General features: G+C 51.3%; 3 protein-coding genes across 3 annotated transcripts, besides 1 other annotated feature; all 3 read right to left on the bottom strand.

The window, feature by feature from the left end:
• Positions 1 to 569: 569 nt before the first annotated feature.
• On the bottom strand, positions 570 to 3,993 carry CSUI_008617 (myosin light chain; the record flags this gene model as incomplete). The annotated part of the gene is made up of 5 exons (XM_068068744.1): positions 3,916 to 3,993; positions 2,940 to 3,188; positions 1,870 to 1,917; positions 1,229 to 1,375; positions 570 to 668 (listed from the first exon to the last, which is right to left on the bottom strand). The coding sequence occupies exons 1-5, from the start codon at positions 3,970 to 3,972 to the stop codon at positions 570 to 572; spliced, it is 600 nt and encodes a 199-aa protein (XP_067919286.1). The 5' UTR covers positions 3,973 to 3,993.
• Positions 3,994 to 4,215: 222 nt separating this feature from the next.
• Positions 4,216 to 5,427, bottom strand: CSUI_008616 (uncharacterized protein). The gene has a single exon (XM_068068743.1). The coding sequence runs from the start codon at positions 5,343 to 5,345 to the stop codon at positions 5,145 to 5,147; it is 201 nt and encodes a 66-aa protein (XP_067919285.1). The 5' UTR covers positions 5,346 to 5,427; the 3' UTR covers positions 4,216 to 5,144.
• A 2,204-nt stretch (positions 5,428 to 7,631) lies between these two features.
• CSUI_008615 (uncharacterized protein) lies at positions 7,632 to 11,711 on the bottom strand (the record flags this gene model as incomplete). Its single annotated transcript, XM_068068742.1, has 1 exon — positions 7,632 to 11,711. A coding segment is annotated over one exon (543 nt), but the record flags the coding sequence as incomplete, so codon positions are not given.
• A 5,312-nt stretch (positions 11,712 to 17,023) lies between these two features.
• Positions 17,024 to 17,089: a sequence feature (Short protein (CSUI_008614, PHJ17565.1) was converted to a misc_feature.).
• Positions 17,090 to 18,864: the final 1,775 nt, after the last annotated feature.

Below are 18,864 nucleotides of genomic sequence, written 5' to 3'. Positions count from 1 at the left end.
AAAAAAAGAGAAAGAAAGGAGAAAAATGAAACAACAAGAAGGCAGAAAGGAGAAATGCGAGACATACACATTAAAGATAGATAGATAGATTAAAGATAGATAGATAGATAGATAGATAGATTAAAGATAGATAGATAGATTAAAGATAGATAGATGAGTAGTGGGCAGGAGATATTTTTCTGCTAGGATTCTCGAGACTCCGTGATAGATCGATACACGTGTATGAAGAAGATACACAAATCCAAGCCTACGTATGAGAAGATCCATGTATATTTCTATATATATGTATGTATGAATATAATCTATTCATTGACGCAAGATGCTCTAGAGAAGGAAGAAGAAGAAACGGAGAAAAGGGAGTCACAGCAGAGAAGAAAGAAGCAACTCTAAAAAGAAAAAGAAGAAAAAGATTAGAGAGATATCAATGACTCTCCAGACAGAAAAAGAGAGGGTCTCAACACAATGAAGAGAACAAGATGCATTTCCAAGAAAGATAGAGATAGAAAAGAGAGAGAGTCGTAGTCTTTGCAAAGGAAGAATGAGGAGAGAAATGCTCCGTGAGACTTGTCTTACTCGCAGAAGGCTTTGGCTTCGCTAGATGTGAGGGGTTCGTCTCCCCACAGTTGCAGAATATTCGTCACTTGGTCGTAGCTCAAATCCCCTGTAGCCTGAAATACCAAAAGAAAAACAAGAGAAGAAGAAGAAGTGAAAGGAGTTGGTACAGCTAGCGCTACTCATGAACACACAGAGACAGAGACAGAGAGAGAGAGAGAGACCGAGGAGACATCTTCATCCTGACAAGCGACTGAAAAGAAAGAAAGAGATAAGGTAGAATGGAGAACAAAAGAGAGGGAGAGACAAACGAGCTTGAAGAAGAAGATGAAGAAGATGATACTAAAGAAGAAAGAAAAAGAGAAGAAGAGGCAAGAAAGAAAAAGAATTCTAAGGTGCAAGAAAGAGGAAAAGAAAGGGAAAGAAAAAAAGGCATGTCATGCATATCCATGGAAGCACAAGGAGATAAAAACCTTTCTTTCACCTGTATATACACCTGAAATGTCTGTCGCCATATATATATATATACAACTGGCATAGTAGATACGGTCTTTCTTTTCATGAAGAATTCTTTATCCACCTCCATCTGTTTCCAGAGAAATTCAACTTCCCTGTTCAGAAAGATTCAAAAAGGAAGAGTGAGAAAGAAAGAAAGAAAAGACAGTTGGTCAATCACCTGTGTATCAAAAGCGCTGAAGAAAGACTTGAAAGATTCCTGTGTATCGTCAGGGTGCATAGCGACGGCTAAGAATTCTTGGAAGCTCTTAAAGTCGACACCTTTATCTGGTAAACTTGCGATCTCCTTCATAGACGGGGCATACCCCTACCCAAAGAAAGAAGAAAAGAAGAAAGAAGAAGAGAGAGACATTCAGATTCGTTCATCTCCTAGACCTATAGCTATCTATAGACCCTAACATATATAGATACAACATATAAGCATGAAACATACTATATATATAGATATGTCTACATGGAAATAGAAATGCTTTATATTATGACTATGACGGATCGCCTCCTTAGCCCTCCGTCTTGAGTTGATCTTGTAATTTAGTCCGAAACAGACTGAGAGATCTAGACGCCATAGTCAGGACACCCGCCATAAGACAACCTACGGACAAGCCTGTCTCCACGTAAAAGAAATACATACATAGATAGACTAAAGATAGATAAATACATAGATAGATTAATTAAAGACAGACAAGTCGAAACAGATAGACAGATTGGAGATAGATAGATAGATAGATGAAGATAGTGAAGAGATCAGACAAAGATAGAAATGGCTAGGTGGGGGGTGTAAGGGGGCTTGGCGATTCTCACGAGTGACCGAGCGTAGTTGCCAACGTCGTTTCTCGGCATCATGCCTTTCTATAAGAAAAAAAAAATACACACACAGACATACATACAGACATACATACAGACATACATACAGACATACATACAGACAGACATACACACATACAGACAGACATACATACATACAGACAGACATACATACAGACAGACATACACACATACAGACAGACATACATACATACAGACAGACATACACACATACAGACAGACAGGAAGAAAGAAAGAAGTCCGATTCGATAGAGAGATGTCTACTATTCAGGTGTATATCCACTTAGCAAAACACAGGGCAGGAACGTCAACTGAATGAAGGCATGAGAGACAAATAGACAAACAGCGCATGTATGTGCATGCATGCATAGTGTGTTGGAGTTTTGAAGGAGAATGAACTAATGAAAATACAAAAGATTTGGAGACACCAAAAAAGACAGCAAACCTATACCACCACGTCAATACACAACATGTACATAGAGATATATCTAACATAGATACATAGATAGATTAAAGACAGATAGATTGGAGATAGATTAGAGATAGAAAGATGAATAAATTAGAGATAGATAGATAGATTAGAGATAGATAGATGAATAAATCAGAGATGGATAGATAGATTAGAGATAGATAGATGAATAGATTAGGGATGGATAGATAGATTAGAGATAGATAGATTAGAGATGGACTAGAGATAGATAGATATGTCTGTACTGCTGGGTGGGAGGTGTATTGAAGAGAGGAGCAAGAAATTCTTGGAGAGGAGAAGGAGACTGAAACGAGCCTTCTCTATTCCATGGACAGGATCGACTAGAAAAGAAGAAATCTTAAGCCGATCAGAGGGTGCCGGCATTCGTCTTCATAGTTGTCTAGTTTGTAGACCTCCACATGCTTCGATCTACTATCTATATACATAGACACCCCACGATACATCTACATAGATCTCTATCAACATGCATTCTTAAGATCAAAGAAAGCCAGCAGCACAACTCTTCTTCTCATATCGCCTCTCCTTCTTCTCTTTCCTTCCTCTCTTTCTTTCTCACTTTAGCTCGTTTTTCGAATTCTTTCTTAAGAGCAGATCCTTCGTCAACAGAAGCAGGAGCCGACTCTTCGATCAGGGCGGTCGCTCCTCCTCCCTCTGCGCCTGCTCCTTCCGCTGCCTTCTTGCCTTCTCCATCCAAAACAGGAAATTCTATATTGTTTATATCAAAGTTGGGAGGCATAGCCAAATAGATCGACGATTTGTCTTCTATGCCTAACTGACGTAACGAACCCTCCGTAGGGAAGCGATCCTACACAGACCGAGAGCACGATATGGAAAGGACCAGTAGGGAGACTTCAAGCAGATTCGTACACTTACAGAGACTAGAAATAGATATCTTCAACACAACACTATTCGAAATACATAGATTCAAGAGAGATTAAAGAGAGATTAGAGAGAGATTAAAGAGAGAGATTAGAGAGAGATTAAAGAGAGATTAAAGATAGATTAAAGATAGATAGAAGGTATGTGGTGTGTTTATTCAGGTTAGATCGAGGCACCATCCGTCTGCCAGCTCACGCCTGACACGTGCTGTCCTCATCGGCAAGTAGACATATAGATATCTAGACATATCTATATACATATATATTTATATATTGGGACATATGTATGTATAACCATACTGGATTGACACATGTTTAGATATAGGTGTAGACATAGATATAAACGCGTATCTAGATCTCTTCGCTACAGGCGTGGGATGAACACGTAGTGACGGAGACCCACAGACACCTGCCTGCCTAGCGATCTATCTATCTATCTATCCTTCTATCCTATCCCTCTCATATCTATCCGTCTGTACATACATATATACATATATATATATATATATAGATACGTGTAAAACTTCAGATATATATATTACATATATACGCGTGCATGTGCTTGTAGGAGGAGTAGGAAGTAAGGATAAAGGCAGTAAAGAAAGAGTGAGAGAGAAAGGAAGAGAGAAAGGAAAAGAGAAGTGTCTTTTTCACTTGGAGGTTCTCGTCCCAGTACATGACGAGGTCTTTCCGCGAAACTCCGCAATTCATGGTCTGAGACACATATTGCTAAAGACAAAAAGAAAAAGAAAGAAAGAAAGAAAGGAGAAAAAAAGCGGTCGGGACAATCGTAGCGTGAGAGAGCAGCTCTTAGACAGACGCTACATAGAGCGTTACTCCACTGTCGACAGAGAAAGAAAATTTAGAGGACAGGGAATTCACATCGCGCTTTCCTTCCTTCTCATCTCTCTACGCGAGTGGTTGCACACCGTCGCATTCCTTTGATCTTCCTCACATAGACAAGAGACAAGCAGTCGATATCCGCTGCTCTTCCCTCTTCCGCCTTAGAACAAACCGAGAGAGTTTGTTGAAAAAAGGCCGAGATTTGGATGAAAGAGAAGACGACATGTTGGTCTTATTAGAAGAACTCTCAGCTCGCCTGGTGTACATCTTTGCTGCTTCAGATTCTGTTGGGAGGTAGAGAGAGGAGAGATCTCTGTAACTCTTCTTCCTTGTTTCTCTCTCTTAAGGGAAGTCTTCAACGAATATCCCCGTGTTTTTCCTTAGTCTTGTAGAAGCTGTTGAAGGCGCTCTACCGATTTCTGTTGGGAGGAAAGAAGGTCTAGATCTTGAAGTAGATGGAGAGACAAGTAGGCTACATAGGTCATTAGTCAGCCACTGTCGACAAAGAGAGAAGATTCAGAGGACAGGGAGTTGAGACAGTGCTTTCCTTTCTTTCTAATTTCAGACACTCTTGCCGTTATATCCTGCCGAGGTATGGCAGGATAGAACGGCAAGAGTGTTTTAGAAGGAGGACTTGCTCGGTACGACGCGTAGGCAGACAGGGTATGGACTTAAAGAAGAACAACAAATCAGAAACAAGAGGATGGAATACACACTTTCCTTTTCTCCTCCCTTTCTCCGGGGCAGCAAGAAAACCAGGTGCTCTTCTCTGCATGAGTAGAAAAGAGTCAAGTCCGTAGATAGAGGGATGTCATTGCATGACACCAAGCCAGCCTACCTAAGATGACAAGACAGCAACTGATCGACTACTGTGTACTACCTGCCGCTAATCATGGAGACAACAGGCAGGAGAAGATCGTGCTACATGGCCAAAGAACTGGACAAGTGTGATGAAAATGCAAATCGACATGGAAGTATCTAAGGAAAATAATCTGGAGGAAAGAAAGAAAGAAAATGGAAACACCTCCTAGCTACAGGTACTAGGTAAACCAGACAAGTCTACCGTACAGGCCAAGCACACCATAAGCGGCTACCGCGTGCGACAATTGAAGAAACAATATGTTTCTGTGATGATTGGTGAACTTTACTGGAAAGGAATGACTACCGTAAATGAGAGAAAAGTTAGAAAAGGAATACAGAAACAAGTCCGGGACCCCCGAGACAACCGGGGAAGCAGACATGCAAGCAGAAGAGATGGTCACAGCGCCATCAACCAAGAAGATACTGGTATGGAGGTACGGTCATCACGCGTCGATCTTTAAGGGAAAAAACGCAAGCAAAACGCAAGCGGATTCAGCCCAAGGCCTGGGAATGCCTTCATTCGTTTGAAGTTCGGACTCAAGACGACTCTGCATGCGACTTTACGGGTGGGACTGTGTCCCAAGAAACAGCCAAGACACGCTATGGGAGACGTAATTGTCGAGGAGGCTCCCCAAAGGGCTGCATCTAAAAGAGTAGGTGGGAGGGCTCACAGTCATGCTCTTGTTGATAGTCGCTCTTGATCTTTTCTTTCGGCTGGGTTGGCTCTACTTGTTTTAGAAACATCACTGCACCCAGAGGGACACGACGAGGCAAGTGTAGACACGAGAAAGGTGAAGCAGGGTTACTGATATGAATGGTTACAGATCAACTGCTTTCAGGGGTTCGAAAAAGAGAGGAGAAAGGGAGCTCAGTCTTGCCTAGGAAATAGAGTTATACTTGGGTATTCGAAGCAGGCTTGCTAGCACAGCTACATCCAGCAGGGTCATCTGACAACGCTGATTGCTGACCTGCCCAGCATGGACACCTCTCAACTGAGACCATAGCCCCAGAACATCTCGCTCTCTCTACTCCTGACAAGTCCGCATTCACGCAAAAAGCCTGAAGGCTGCAGCGGTGCTCTACAGTCCGACACTCTCCCCACTTCCGAGTAATATCCTGCACCGAGACTAGCCGTCACTTATTTCCAGTACTTGATCTTAGAGAGCTAACGATGATCGAGTTAGCTTAGAGCGCACGAAACAAGTCGCTCATGATTCTAAGCCATTAGGCATCACAAGTAGTACTGTCAGCATGCCCATCGTGTCAGGACACGTGCTTTTCCCGGCCTCCAGCCTCCACTGTGTGCCAGAGCATCGACACCGCGGGGGAGGCAACGGCTAAAGGTCTCCAGTACGAGTCGCTTACGCACCACAGCGCCCCCCGCTGCCGGTCCGGCGTGCTTTACTCTAATTTGTTTGCTGTTGACTCTGAGTACTAGACTCCGGTACTTGTTGAGGAAGCTCCACGTCCAGGTAGCTCGACTACCTCGTGGAAGAAGACTACCTACCTGTTTTTCGTGGCCCGGGAGGGTCACGGCACGTCGAAAGGGGGGAACAGGAACTCAGGAAACCACTGTGGAAACACAGGCAGACAATGACAGCCTCGGCTCGAAGCTGTTCTCACCCAGTCAGGTAGCTGCTGGTGGTTGCCAGGCGCAAGTACCGAAACGCAGCAGCAGCAAGGCAAGGACGCCCTGCAGCTGCGTTGGATGTCGGGAGACTGAAAATATTCCGATGACCTCGAGCCCTCCAAACTGCAGGAGAGACGCGGACGGACGATTCGGGAAGCGGCAGCATTGAGCCATCTATTTGCCTGTCATTTTAAAATTCGCCTTCTACATTGGTAGGAAGTGAGGCACACCGTTATCGGCCCGGCGTGCTCACATTCGGCACGGTGGCAAGAATTCGCAAGAAAATTTTGAGGGCTACAGTTGTGCAGACACTTTTTGGGTGGAAGCTGTTTTCAAAATCGTAGCCAGGGCGTAGACAGATCCACAGAACGTCAACTCTCAAGTTCTATTAAACTGCTGAACTCGCGGCCGGCACAACTCACAGGTATCTATTTTTCGTCCTCCACAGTCTGGGGACTTTTCCCATTGCTTTTCTTTGCTTTCTGACGCACCGCCGGAAACTGCGAGCCGGCGTCTGGCACGCTGACCGGCACGAGAGCCTCCAAGCTGTCTTTCTGTCCGACAAAGAAGCAAGCCCAGTACGGGTATGCCTGCCGAAAAAGGTAGGGAAGCAGAATTAGCCGCGGAGAAGCTGTACTCTCTGCAGAAGCTACTGCCTCCGTCCGCCCATTCTGCTCTAATGGGAAAAGCTCTTCCAACGTGGTGGCGGCACGGAGTCCTCGGCAATGGCCGCGATCAGCCAGGAGAGAGTCGATGCAACATTGATTGTGTGGGAGCGGTGGGTCTTGTGGGGAAGGGGAAAATAAGGACCACACCGGGCTCCAGCCATCCAGTGTGTCACTTTTGGCGCTGTTCCTATGCCATACCTCAATCAAAGCCGCTCACTGCCGCGCAGGACTGGAGATGCCAGTAAAGCGTGGGGGTGTCGGCGGAGCTTCCATGTAAAGCGGTTTTGTAGCCGAGCCGTAGCACCAGCTTCCGGGCCGCTTACTACCGGCCTAATGGAGTTCCCCAACGATGGAAACACTCGGAGGATCGAGCAGTTGGAAAAACAGGTGAGCTGTTCCGGTGGCGCCAACTAAGCAGGTGAAGACAGTGTCGTAAAAGCGGAACACTCCCTCAGGCACTAACTTTTTGCGGCCCACAATCGATACAACAGCCCGACAGCCCTCCAGTATGAATCGGACCGGCCTATACAATGGCTCAATGATTCCGACGCCGGTTCGTTGAGACACGTGCTCTCCATCTCCTTACTCTCCATCCTCTTCTGAGGGGCCCAAACAATGCGATTCAGTAACCAGCTTGCTCTGAATAAAGTAAATACTCTCGATATAGTCTCCTCTGCTGGTCCGAGTGGCGCGGCCGAAGCCCGCGCACTCGTTTCTGGAGACTAAAAGCGCCAGGCCCGCACGACCAGACCAGACTCATTCGCGCTGTAGAGTTTCATCCGGTTTCACTCGTAGGCACGCCGAATAGTCCCTTACGCACTAAGTACGTAAGGGTAGATAACCTTTCCGGCGTGTCCGACACCGTCCCGTACACCATACAACCGAGTCGCTTCGAAGTGGTAGCTCGCTCACGACGCCGTCTTCCGATTTTGTCTTAGTATCATGAGGGAGTATATATAGAACACGTACCCCGCAGTTTACTGCTGGCACTCGGATCCCCCCCACCAATGTGTCCGACCAGCCGCCCCAGGATGGCAGGGAGGACCCTGGCCGGACCAGACTGCTCTGTCGCTCCCCAAGAGACATCTCATGATCGCCCATCTGTGTTTATGCCGGTAGATGTGGCAGTGTGTGTGTGCGGTGCCATGATGTGCAGGTGGCTGCCATGCAGAGGATCCTGCAGGAAGCCGGGACCAAGCCGGAATCCTGGACCACGGATGGCGGAAAATCTCTTCCAGCGCAGTTGGTGACCGACATGGTTCCGATGAAGCTCGTCAGCGACAAAATCTCGAAGCTACTGCAAGAAAAGGATGCAAAGTAAGCTGTACGCCTGCATGGAAAACTTCCTGCTCCTGCTAGATCGACCGAGTAATCGATGATGCAACGAGCCTCTCACCTTGACCTAGCGGTGCATGTCGCCCTTCCAGGTCGCGGGGCGCACATGCATTGATCCAGAAGACCGAAGTATTTTTCCGGGAGCGATTTCTCTGGTAGCCTAGGTAACACTTACGGCCAGCGCCCGTGGTAGCTGGTTTGAGGTTTTGCAGCGGAAGACTCTGTAGCGGGTACTTGGGTGGCCCCGGCCATAGAAGGGAAGACCCCCTCAGGATCTTCGCCTTAGGGTATGGGTTACCTACCAAAACCAGTTCGTCATTGCAGCTTGAGGACTGGCGCTCCTCCGACTTTATCAGAGACTGCCGGATGTTTGCTGAGGTCAAGGAACTGAACAGTTTACGCGGAGCTCTGGAAACAAAGGTCTCTTGGGCAGACTTCGAGCAGGGACTCCGGCGGATCGATGAGATGCGAGTGTTTCTAGAAACGGTACGTCGGAGGCTGCCAGGGCGGGCTCACTAGGGTCACTCACGGTGCCCAACGAGATTCGTCACTGAACCTCAGTCTCGCCTGGATTCCAGCGGTGCCACTCCAGGTTAACGCGCCCGGAAACCGCCGTGCAACAGGGACCTCTCTCGTCCTCTCGGGTGGTGGGAATCCCTGAGACGCGTTTACGAGCGCCGGTGCGCTGGCTTGCCACCGGATACGTCGCAGGAGGGCCCACCCTGCATCGGCACACGAATGAAGGCAATGCCCCCCCGGCACAGCCAGCTACTCCAGTGCTGCTGGTGTACACCGGGAGACGAAACTCCGAGAAAGCTTCTGATCGAGAGAGTCTGGAATGGGACGAAGCAGCGCTGGCTCGCACTTTCCTCTAGTTAAGGTACAGGGGACCGACATGTCTCTCTCTGAATTGGCAGCACCCTGGAGCCGGTCACTTCCTGGGAAAAAGCCCTCGGAGCGGAGCGTCGCGCTTGTTGTTTTGCAGGTAAGAGTCCACCCTTCGTTACACGAAGGCTACGTTTCAGACGAAGGACTCGGCAGTCAACTGCTTGCAGCGGCGGCTTGAGTTTGCCACGACTCCCAGGCGGCGGAACGGTGTCTCCGTGCCTTTCTGTCAACAGACGGCGGAAAGAGTTTTCCTCGGCCACAAACAGTTTGTCCTCGACGAGCTGGACAAAAAAGTAAGGCGGGTTTTTGAGTAGACGAGGCAGCACAAACTCGTGTCTCTACGCCTCCTCGTGTTTCCTCATCGATGTTACAAGGCGTGACGGCAATCACGTTTCCTCTCACCGTCCTTCCGACCACCCGACAAATTCCTCTCCATCGGACCGCCCATCCTCACACGGAGTCGCCTACCCCAAAGACGAAACGTTTGCCCTGACAAAAGAAACCTGTGGATGCACTATACTAACGAAGGCCAGTTCTGACCGACCGGGGTCCTTGACTTATGTCCAGACACTTCCGAGATAGCACGACGTCATGCGCAGTAATGGCTCCGGCATGTGCATGTTAGTGTCTCCTCCGGACCTGACACGCGGGCCTGGAATGCTAACATGGCTTGCAGAATCTCACCAGTCGACGTGGTGGCGTGGAACAGCGGCCTCCTGCTCACTGCCGTCCAGTACAGCGAAGGTGGAGACCCCAATATTATAAACACGTAATTGCGGGTGTCCCCAGAGCAGAAGATGGCGACTCAGTCGGTCTACCAACCGCGCGTGCGGCTTGAAGGGCCCATTCTATGATTTTCAGGCGGACGTTGAGGCTGTCAACTGGGGACTCAGAGCAAAGGGCGACGATCAGGAAGTGAAAGCGCTGCGGGCACGAGTCGAGCACTTGGAACGGGTCGAAGGGTACCTCACCCGAGAAGTCGATTACGTAAGGTTCGTGTGACCACACGGGTGGCCGCGTTCCTCCGGCTGGGCGGGAGAGAAGATTATGTCCGATCCGCCGACCACGATGTCAGGGAGAGGCCAAAGCACACGGCTGCCGCCGTTACGCCCTGTCGCACTGGTGGCCTCAACGGAGAATTAGTGCCCGAAGGCAGACAATAATTGTACGCACGCTCCACCCTTCCGTCGAAGTAAAAGAAAACCGAGCCCCTGCCAGGGCGGCTCGGCTCGAATAACAATACAAGCCGTCTGTACCTGCGGCAGAACTGCAGGCACAGGTGAAGCACGGTCCCCACTATTCGGTTCGGGACGCCAAGCCGTGGAGCAACATCGCCGTTGGGCCGTCAAACCGATTTTTTTGATGCTTTAGGCTGCCACAGACAGCGCAGGCAGTCTCTGTCCACCGACCAGGCGGCTCGGGCTTTTTCCTGTTTAGGTGTGAGGTCATCGAATGTGTCTCTCAACCGGGGTTCGTAACTTCCGTGCAGCAGCACTGCTATTGGTTCACCACCTTCCTGCACGTCCTTCTCCCCGCCTTCGTCCTCAGGTCGGCCCTTCGTGGAATGCTGGACAGCGTGATTCCCGCCGTAACAAGAAACACCGCAGTATGCCAAATCATGTGGGATTTGCTCGGTCTAAGTGATCCCTCTGCGAAGCAGTTCCTCGCTGATTTCGGGCGGTTAGCGCCTGGTGCAGAACCCTCCGCAGGCAGCGCCTCTCTGCCCGAGCCACCGCCTCCTGAAGACGAGCTGCACAGTCTCTGGCGTCCACTCAGGGGAGAAGTCCCGAAGCAAGTCCGGGTCGTGCCCGAGACGGACACAGAGATGCCTCACCGCCTTGACTGTAAAACTGAGGATGATCTCCCGAACAAGACCGTATCGACAGGGATTTCGCGCGTCCCTCTCCCAGCTTTCCGCGCTCCGGTACCAGAAGGTACATCGAAAGTGGAGAATAAGCAGGCAATACAGAGACCGCTTCTTCTTGCTAAACCCGTGGAGCGAATTATCGAGGAGGTTCCGGCAAGAGTGGCCGGGCCAGCAGAGGCTGTAGCAGACGCGGACGAGGAGGTAGCGGTGGCGACAGAGGCGGAGACATGGCGGCGGAACCACCCGGCGGTCCTGGTCGCCAGAGAGAGCCACCCAGATAAACCAGATGAAGCAGACAAGCAGCTGGGAAAAAAAGAAAATAAAAAACCACCCCCAGCCACTCCTCGGCGCGTGCGTGTTGTGTGCAAGAAAGAGTCGCCACCTGCGGCAGCTCCCCCGCCGCCCCCACCTGGTCAGTGACGCAAGGGGCACAGCGCCCACCAACAAGACACGAGGCCAGCGCAGGAGCTAGGATCCCTTGCACTCCCCACGTAGCTGTCAAGTTAGATCCGGTTTCAGAGGCGCACCAGCGCTCCACAGACCGGCCCACGAGTTTGCTTAGGAGGTCTAGGACACTTTGTCACGGAGGCTACAGGTCACACTTCAGGACGCCTTCACGAGTCGCTTTGGAGAGGATAGATACTACGCGGACGACACAGGGGCGGGAGGGACGAGCCACGGCGGCGGGGCCAGTTGGCCGTTCTGGATATGTGAGACCACCCACGTTCGCCGCCTGCCTCCTGCACCACTGTCAAGTCAGTAAGGTCTAAAGGCTCTCGCTTCCAGCGGCCGCCTGATTCAAGCTGGACTCGTCGGACTGAACCAAACGTGTCTGCAGAGGAACCCGTTGCCGATTCCCCACCCCGCGCTATCGTCCGACAGAATGCACCACCGCGAAAGCGAACCCTTGGTCTGGTGCAGAAGTAAGCTGCTTTGAGGTGTCACATTCTCGTGTGGACGAAAACCAGACAGAGGTCTAATTCTTACCCGCGCACAGGGCAGCACACTTCGTCGAGAACTCATATCGAAGACGTCGGCAGTGCCTGGAGACGGTAACCGCCGTCCAGAGAATCCAGGTACTTTGCTGCAGACAGGAGAGTGGGATGGCAAAGCTGCAAATCTGTCCACTCGTTCCTGAACAGTCTGTACTTCTCAGGAGTCTCGACACTCTTTGCGGGTCAAACTTCCCCCAGACGATGGCCACCCTGTGTGTCCGTTTCGACTTGGGTGGGCAGGCTTCAAGAACTGACGGAACTGATGCAGAAGCTGTAAGCACATTGGGTTAGGTTTTGTTGCTTCGTAATGTCATGTCCATACTTCTCTTCGGTGTACGACGCTCCCAGGTAAACCTAGATCTGGGCTGCTACAGCACATCTGACGCAGTTCTGGCGGCACGCAGGGATGCGTGCGTATGGGGTCTCAACCCCATACGCTCCTAGATCCACTGCGCAAGGTTCCCCCGAGCATCAGCGTATGACGGGATACGCAACTTAAAGAAACGGCTCTGGTACCGGCGTACCGTATACGGCAGGTGCGCGGCTTCTGTGTCTCTGCAGGACCGACAAGGAAGCCGAGAGAGGTAATGCTTCAGAAGACGTTATAGCAAGAGTTCTGCTAGTGTACTGAACATCTAGGTTTTTGCTACCGCATGCTTCGCCGAGTGGCCATTCGAAAAGGGTCAGCACCTGGGGCACTACCATATCTTCGCAAGCGTAGTCCTTGGAGCAAAGCCCCTGGTAAGGGGCAGCCGCACAAGCAGTAAGTGTTCACGCACTGTCTCGTACTGGTGCCCGGGTGCTCGGATAACCTCCCCCCTCGGCTTGTTGTTTTTCTCCATGGAGGTCGGCTGCTTTGCAGTTTTTGCAATCTCGCTGGCACTGCAGTTCTCTGGCACGTGCCACGGAACTGCAGTACCCGAGAAGCAATCACTCCAGGGCGTAGCTTTCTATGGTCTGCCGACTGAATTTCTTCTGCTGTGGTGGCTTGTGCAGAAGACGATACAAGGCTCTTCTCGGTATGTAGAGTCGGGGCTTGGGTTCTTTCTGTAGACTATAGAACTATAGTTCAGGGAAAGTGCCCAACGGTTTCCGCGGTCGGAATGTGTAGGGTTCGAGCCTTTGCACACACTTGAAGGGTGTGGCGGCGGGAAAGAGAGCTGGAACTTTGACTCTGCGTGTAGTGCCTAGCCACCTCGCCGACATCTGAGTTAGTGACCATCACTAGGGGTCGGGTCGGAGTCGGCCCGGAGTCCGCAACTTCCGCTGGGGGGGCCAGAACAACTGCTGGAATTCCTAGCCCACGGGGCAGACACGAGAAAACTCTATGCAGACTGACGAGAACTCGGCCCACGGCACGAAACAGTACTCCGGAGGGTGGGTTCGCCGAGACACGCTGCGTGACTGCAGGAAATCCGTGCTTCTCTTGTGCAGCTCTGCGACCGTTGTGGCCTTCCTCGCGGAGTACGAAATTGCAAAGCCTGTCACGAGCTCGGGCTGCCACTCGTAACAACTGCTGCCCCGCCGGCGTGGGAAGTTTCAGGAGACCATGAAGTTGGTCATCTCCTACACCGGACTCAGGGCCTCTACTTCTTCCCTCCCCTTCTGTCTATCGCCGAGGTAAGCAGAGAGTGATGTATGCGGGGAGGTTATGGCAGGTCACGAGACCTCTCCCGTCCCCGCCTGGCGCACAGACGCCAGCGCTCTGCTGCTCGCTTCCTCGAGACATGGCCTAAGACGCGCCGAAGTATCAAGCCCGCGCACAGCTCTTAGCACTAGCTCAGTACCGCAGCCCTGTAGCGTAGTATGCTCGAAACCGGCGGTCCAGGCGAAGCGCCGGGAGTGACAGACAGACGCTCCTCCTGTTTGCCCTCGCAGAGCTGACACCTTTGAGCACAGTAGAGCGCCTGTTTGCGTCGAGGCTACAGCTCATCTCTTCGCTATCAAGACTACATGTGGCTGTATAGTCTAATTGCCGTACAACCCCAAGGAATGGCAAGGCAGGGCTGCAGCAGGCGCAAATGCTCTGCATGTGCTCTTTGCAGACAAGCCCTCTAAACGCTTCTTTCTGTTGCTACCCTCGGTAAGGCGAAGAAAAAGAACACCCCCACAGGGTTGGTTTGTATTCTGTCTGGACATCCTTCGTTTTGCGGAGCGCGACCGCATCCTTGAATATTGCTTACTTTACTAGCTGCTCCAGTTTCAGCTCGGAGTGTGTCGCAAGCCACAGCCCGTAGCCAAAACCACTGTTTCCACTGGCGGCTCTCAGCTAGGCGATACTGGTGTTCTGTAACGGGTCCCACCAACTATTATACCCGAGAAGCGGCCATAGAAACGAAAGTGCATTCACCGGGCTCTCGTGGGTGGGGAAACCGAGCAGCGTTTTCGAGGCTTCTCCTGAGCGAGGATCACGCCGGGCGGTGTGGAGCTCGTACATAGAAGTATCCTTGGCTCGCCGGTCATTCTGACCCGCTCGCGCAAGGACCTACACAGAGATCTCGTGATACGGCCCTCTTGGACCGCACTAAGGGATAGGTCTCTCGGTTCAGTGCGCCGTCGTCTTGGTCCCTTGAAGCTCAGAGACGTCTAGTCACTTTCGTTACGTAACTAGAAATTAACTGTCGTCGCTTTCCCGGGTCAATTTTGTTATTGTCTCATCGGGTTCCTGCGGCGCGACAGATATATAGAGTTCTGTCTTCAACGAGTTGAGGAGAGATTTAAGGAAATAGAGGTACGTAAAATAGAATCACCCCACCAAGCGTGGGCCTCATCTCCCCGGTATTAAGACTAAAAGCCACTAGCTGGAAAGCGTCAGAATGCCCTAAAGCTGACTCCAAGTTTGCCGCGAGACAGCCCGTCATCACGTGCATGTGGTGAAATCTTCAGTGGAGGGCGGCACCGGCCTTACACCGCGGGCACAAGAGTGAAGAGTTTCTCTGCGCCGTCTTCACCTTGCCAGTTTCGAAGACCACATACGCGTGTATGTATTTATATACATATGGTTGTAATGGTTGTACATCGACCTGAGTTCCGTGTTTATTCTTGGGCACTTCCTGCTTAACCCCTTGCTCCAGGGAGCTGTGGTCGCCGGCGTCTGACTGATTATGCTCACCAGATTTGCATGCGTGCACTGTGGCACTACATACACATCTGTACGTTCGTACATGCATTCTCGTGTACTCTGAAGGGCTACGAGTGCTGACGCGGTGCCCACCGCAGGTCTCATTGGCCGATGAAGTCTCTTCTTATCTTTGACTTACAGGGAAAAATTGCACTGTTGATTGCCTTCGCCGACAGCGTCGATAGCCGGAGGCGCAGGTGAGCGCCTAGGCCCTAACAGCACCGCTATCTGCAAGCAGAAAGCACTGGTGTGACCACGATGTAATGACATCCCCAGCTTCTGACACGTGGTGATGCCCTGGGCCTGTGCCGTTGAGAAGTTGAAACCTGAATGCATGGGCAGGCCGAGGCAGTGCACTAACTTCTCTCTGTACGCTTCTGTGTTTGCGGTGCTCGCAGTGATGAAGAGAAACGACTGGCTAGCCTCGACTGGATGGTCAAGGAGGTGATGAAGGTAAAAGAGAAAGGGCTACACCGGCGTGACAACTGTTATGAGGGCAACAGAGTTCTCCAGCTTCTGTGCCTCCCGTTTTCCCACTCCGCACTGCTCTGTTCGGTGGCAGTGCGGGTAGCACACCAGGACTGCGCGTCCCAGCAGCGTTAGGTCTCTGCAAACATGTCCACTCCGTGGAGCTCCTGCTTACTCTAGGGATTCCGCGTGAGTGTTGCCACGCTGTATCCCGATGGGCCCATCCAGATTGTAACTCTCACGACGTTCCCGGTCCCGCTGAACTCCAAGTATCTTGGCGAAGTCACAATTCTCTAACTCCTTCCACTCCCGCATCATACGTAGATCTCGAAAAGCACCGGGATTTCTTGTGCGACGTGGCGAGATAAACAAGACGATTGTGGTCACCTGTCTCTCCAGGAGGGGATACGTTTTTTGAAGTGCGGAAGCAGCCCACCGACGCTGTACTGGCGTCCGTACATGACTTCAGCAAACGGTGACTCTGGCTTGCATCCGGTGTACCTTCGAAGACCGGGTCCTGAACTCCGGTTAAAAAAACACTTCTCCCTGTGTGTCTGTGGGTGTCCGGAAGCGCCTTACATGCTACAGCTACTTTCAGTGGAGTCCCCGGACCCACCGCGTGGAGCAAGGAGTCCTGCAGAAGGACGTTTCTGGCACGCCTCTGCCAGGTGTGCAGAACTTTGCTTCTCCTGATGACGCTTTGCCACACGCGGAAGAAAACAGTGGGCATGGGCTCGAGATCACGGGTCCCACACCTGGCATTGCTGCAGCCTGGCTATCGCGGCAGTGGCAGCACGGGGACAACGAAAGCGACAGCGATAAGCCACGGACTCCGGGCTTGAAGGAGCGGACAAGAGATATATTTGCTGCGCTCTCCAAAGCGAAGTCCCCACGTACTGGCACAGGTAGGCCATCAATAACACGGGTGTGTGGACCAATGAGGATTTGTGCTTGAACTTGGGCGGGCCACTTCTGGTGCGCCGTTCTTCCTGTTTTCTTGTCAACCGAGCGACGAATAACGAATGTGATATTCAGCGGGCGAAGAAAAGACGTACTAAGTTGCTCTCGGAGATGCAGTCTTTCCGAGCTCACCCGTTGCTTTGTGTAGTCCGAAGCCAGCTCTTCCGCTACGAAGTATGCCTTGAGCTATAGCAAACCGAAGACTGGGTTGAATACGTGAAACCTTCATTGTATGTGGGAATTGTGTTAGCGGAACCCGTTCTCGGAAAACGCAACAAAAACGAAGAGCCGGATACCCCCTCCATAGCTGACCTGGTTGCGGCCGATCTGAAGAAAGCGGAAGTGAAGGAGAAGACAAAGAATGACCTACCTGCCCTGACCGACGTGGGAACTTTTTGGACGAAGGCCGCTTGGGATATATAAAGAAAGGCATTCTCTCGGGGCTACTGCGTGCCAAGCGAAATCCGAAAGTGGCAACCCTGCCACGCTGGACACAAAGTGCTGTCCACTCGCGTGTCTTTTGTAAGTGGGTCGGACGAACACGACCGCCTCACCTCTTTCTGTCGTGTCTTCATTTGTTTGCGGTTCCCGCTTCTTCTCTAGCCCTTGTACAGCTTCTCAGTGTGCTACTTCGGTTATAGTACCCGGTCCCTCCTTGTGGGTGACACTGCGGTGCCGCCCCGGCTCCCAGGGCAAGAGCAACTCACCTGCCAGTCTACGGAGACACCAGCATGAACTCCCGACAGCCGGGAGTTCTGAGTTCAGCTGGTGATATGAGGCTACGCTCCTGGGCTAGGCCGCATCTTTCATGGTCGGCCGGGTGTTTGTGCCAGAATCATGTCAAGGCGAAATTATCTAGCTCTTCCAGGAGCATACCGAGCTGCTCCTCGGTCTATCCAAGCCCCTCAGTGAGCTCACACCCCCTGCGCTTGGTTGTAGCCATAATGCTGGAACGATGCGCATCCGGGGGGCATTATCCGAGCAGAAGGCCAAATCTTGGAGTCCTTAAGAGGGCGCAGTTTGCACGAGTCTCACGGCCTTCGACTGCCAAAGCAAAAGTGAACTCACTTTTTCTCAACAGCGTGCGCCTAGCTGCCCTTGGCTGTGTAGCGGGGACTCCGCAGAGGCGTTCGAATCACGCTACCCTTAGAGGTGTTTGGACCTTCCCGTCTGGAGACCAGCAAAGCACACGCGCGCTCCGTCTTCACCTTCGTTTTCGTGTGCGCTAAGCTTTAAGAACCCCACTTCACCCTGGACGGCATTGCTAATTGCAGAGCGGGTCGCGGCAGTGGCGCGTCACTTCGCACTCACCGTGGACGGCGGATTTTCTGCAGTATCGAAGGGAGGGCCGACCAGTTGTGCAGCCCTAGGGTGATGCTCTGTAGACAGATCGAGACAAACGTGAAACCTCGGATCGCATCTATCTCACAGTCGCTGGCCTGTACCCGCAATACCCGTAGACGGTGCTACAGTATCTTTAAGGTAGAGAGAATACACCCACTGTCAACCCAGACATGGCGGCGTGCTCGTGTGCTGCGAAGTACCCTTGCAGATGGAAACTGCTAATACTAGCATGGAGTGTATTCGTATTGAAGCGGAACTTCGAGACACCGAGGGGCTCCACCTCATGTGAAGACCGCCGGAAAAAGCCAAACTCATTAAAAAGTCTGTGACGGACTGTCGGACTGTAGTCAGCCTTCACACCACCAACAGTTTCTGCAGGTATTGCAACAGGCGACGGCTCTCTAGCTGGTTGATTGGAGACACTCCGACAACTCCAACAGGAATTTCAATGGGCTTAACTCATGGGGACTATCCAGGGGTAGTCCCACAATACTCACACAAGGTGGTGTCGCGCTACGCTAGCTGACGGTGATTGTGATCCGGAGGCTGCTTCTCTCTGTTACTCTAGTCTTCTTTCTGTAAGTTCAGACTGGGATCGGCAGAAGGCTTCCGGGGTCCGACGG

The sequence above is a fragment of the Cystoisospora suis genome (assembly GCF_002600585.1).
Source record: "Cystoisospora suis strain Wien I chromosome Unknown contig_4884, whole genome shotgun sequence".
NCBI lineage: Eukaryota > Apicomplexa > Conoidasida > Eucoccidiorida > Sarcocystidae > Cystoisospora > Cystoisospora suis.
This window is presented reverse-complemented; position numbering and strand designations above follow the sequence as displayed.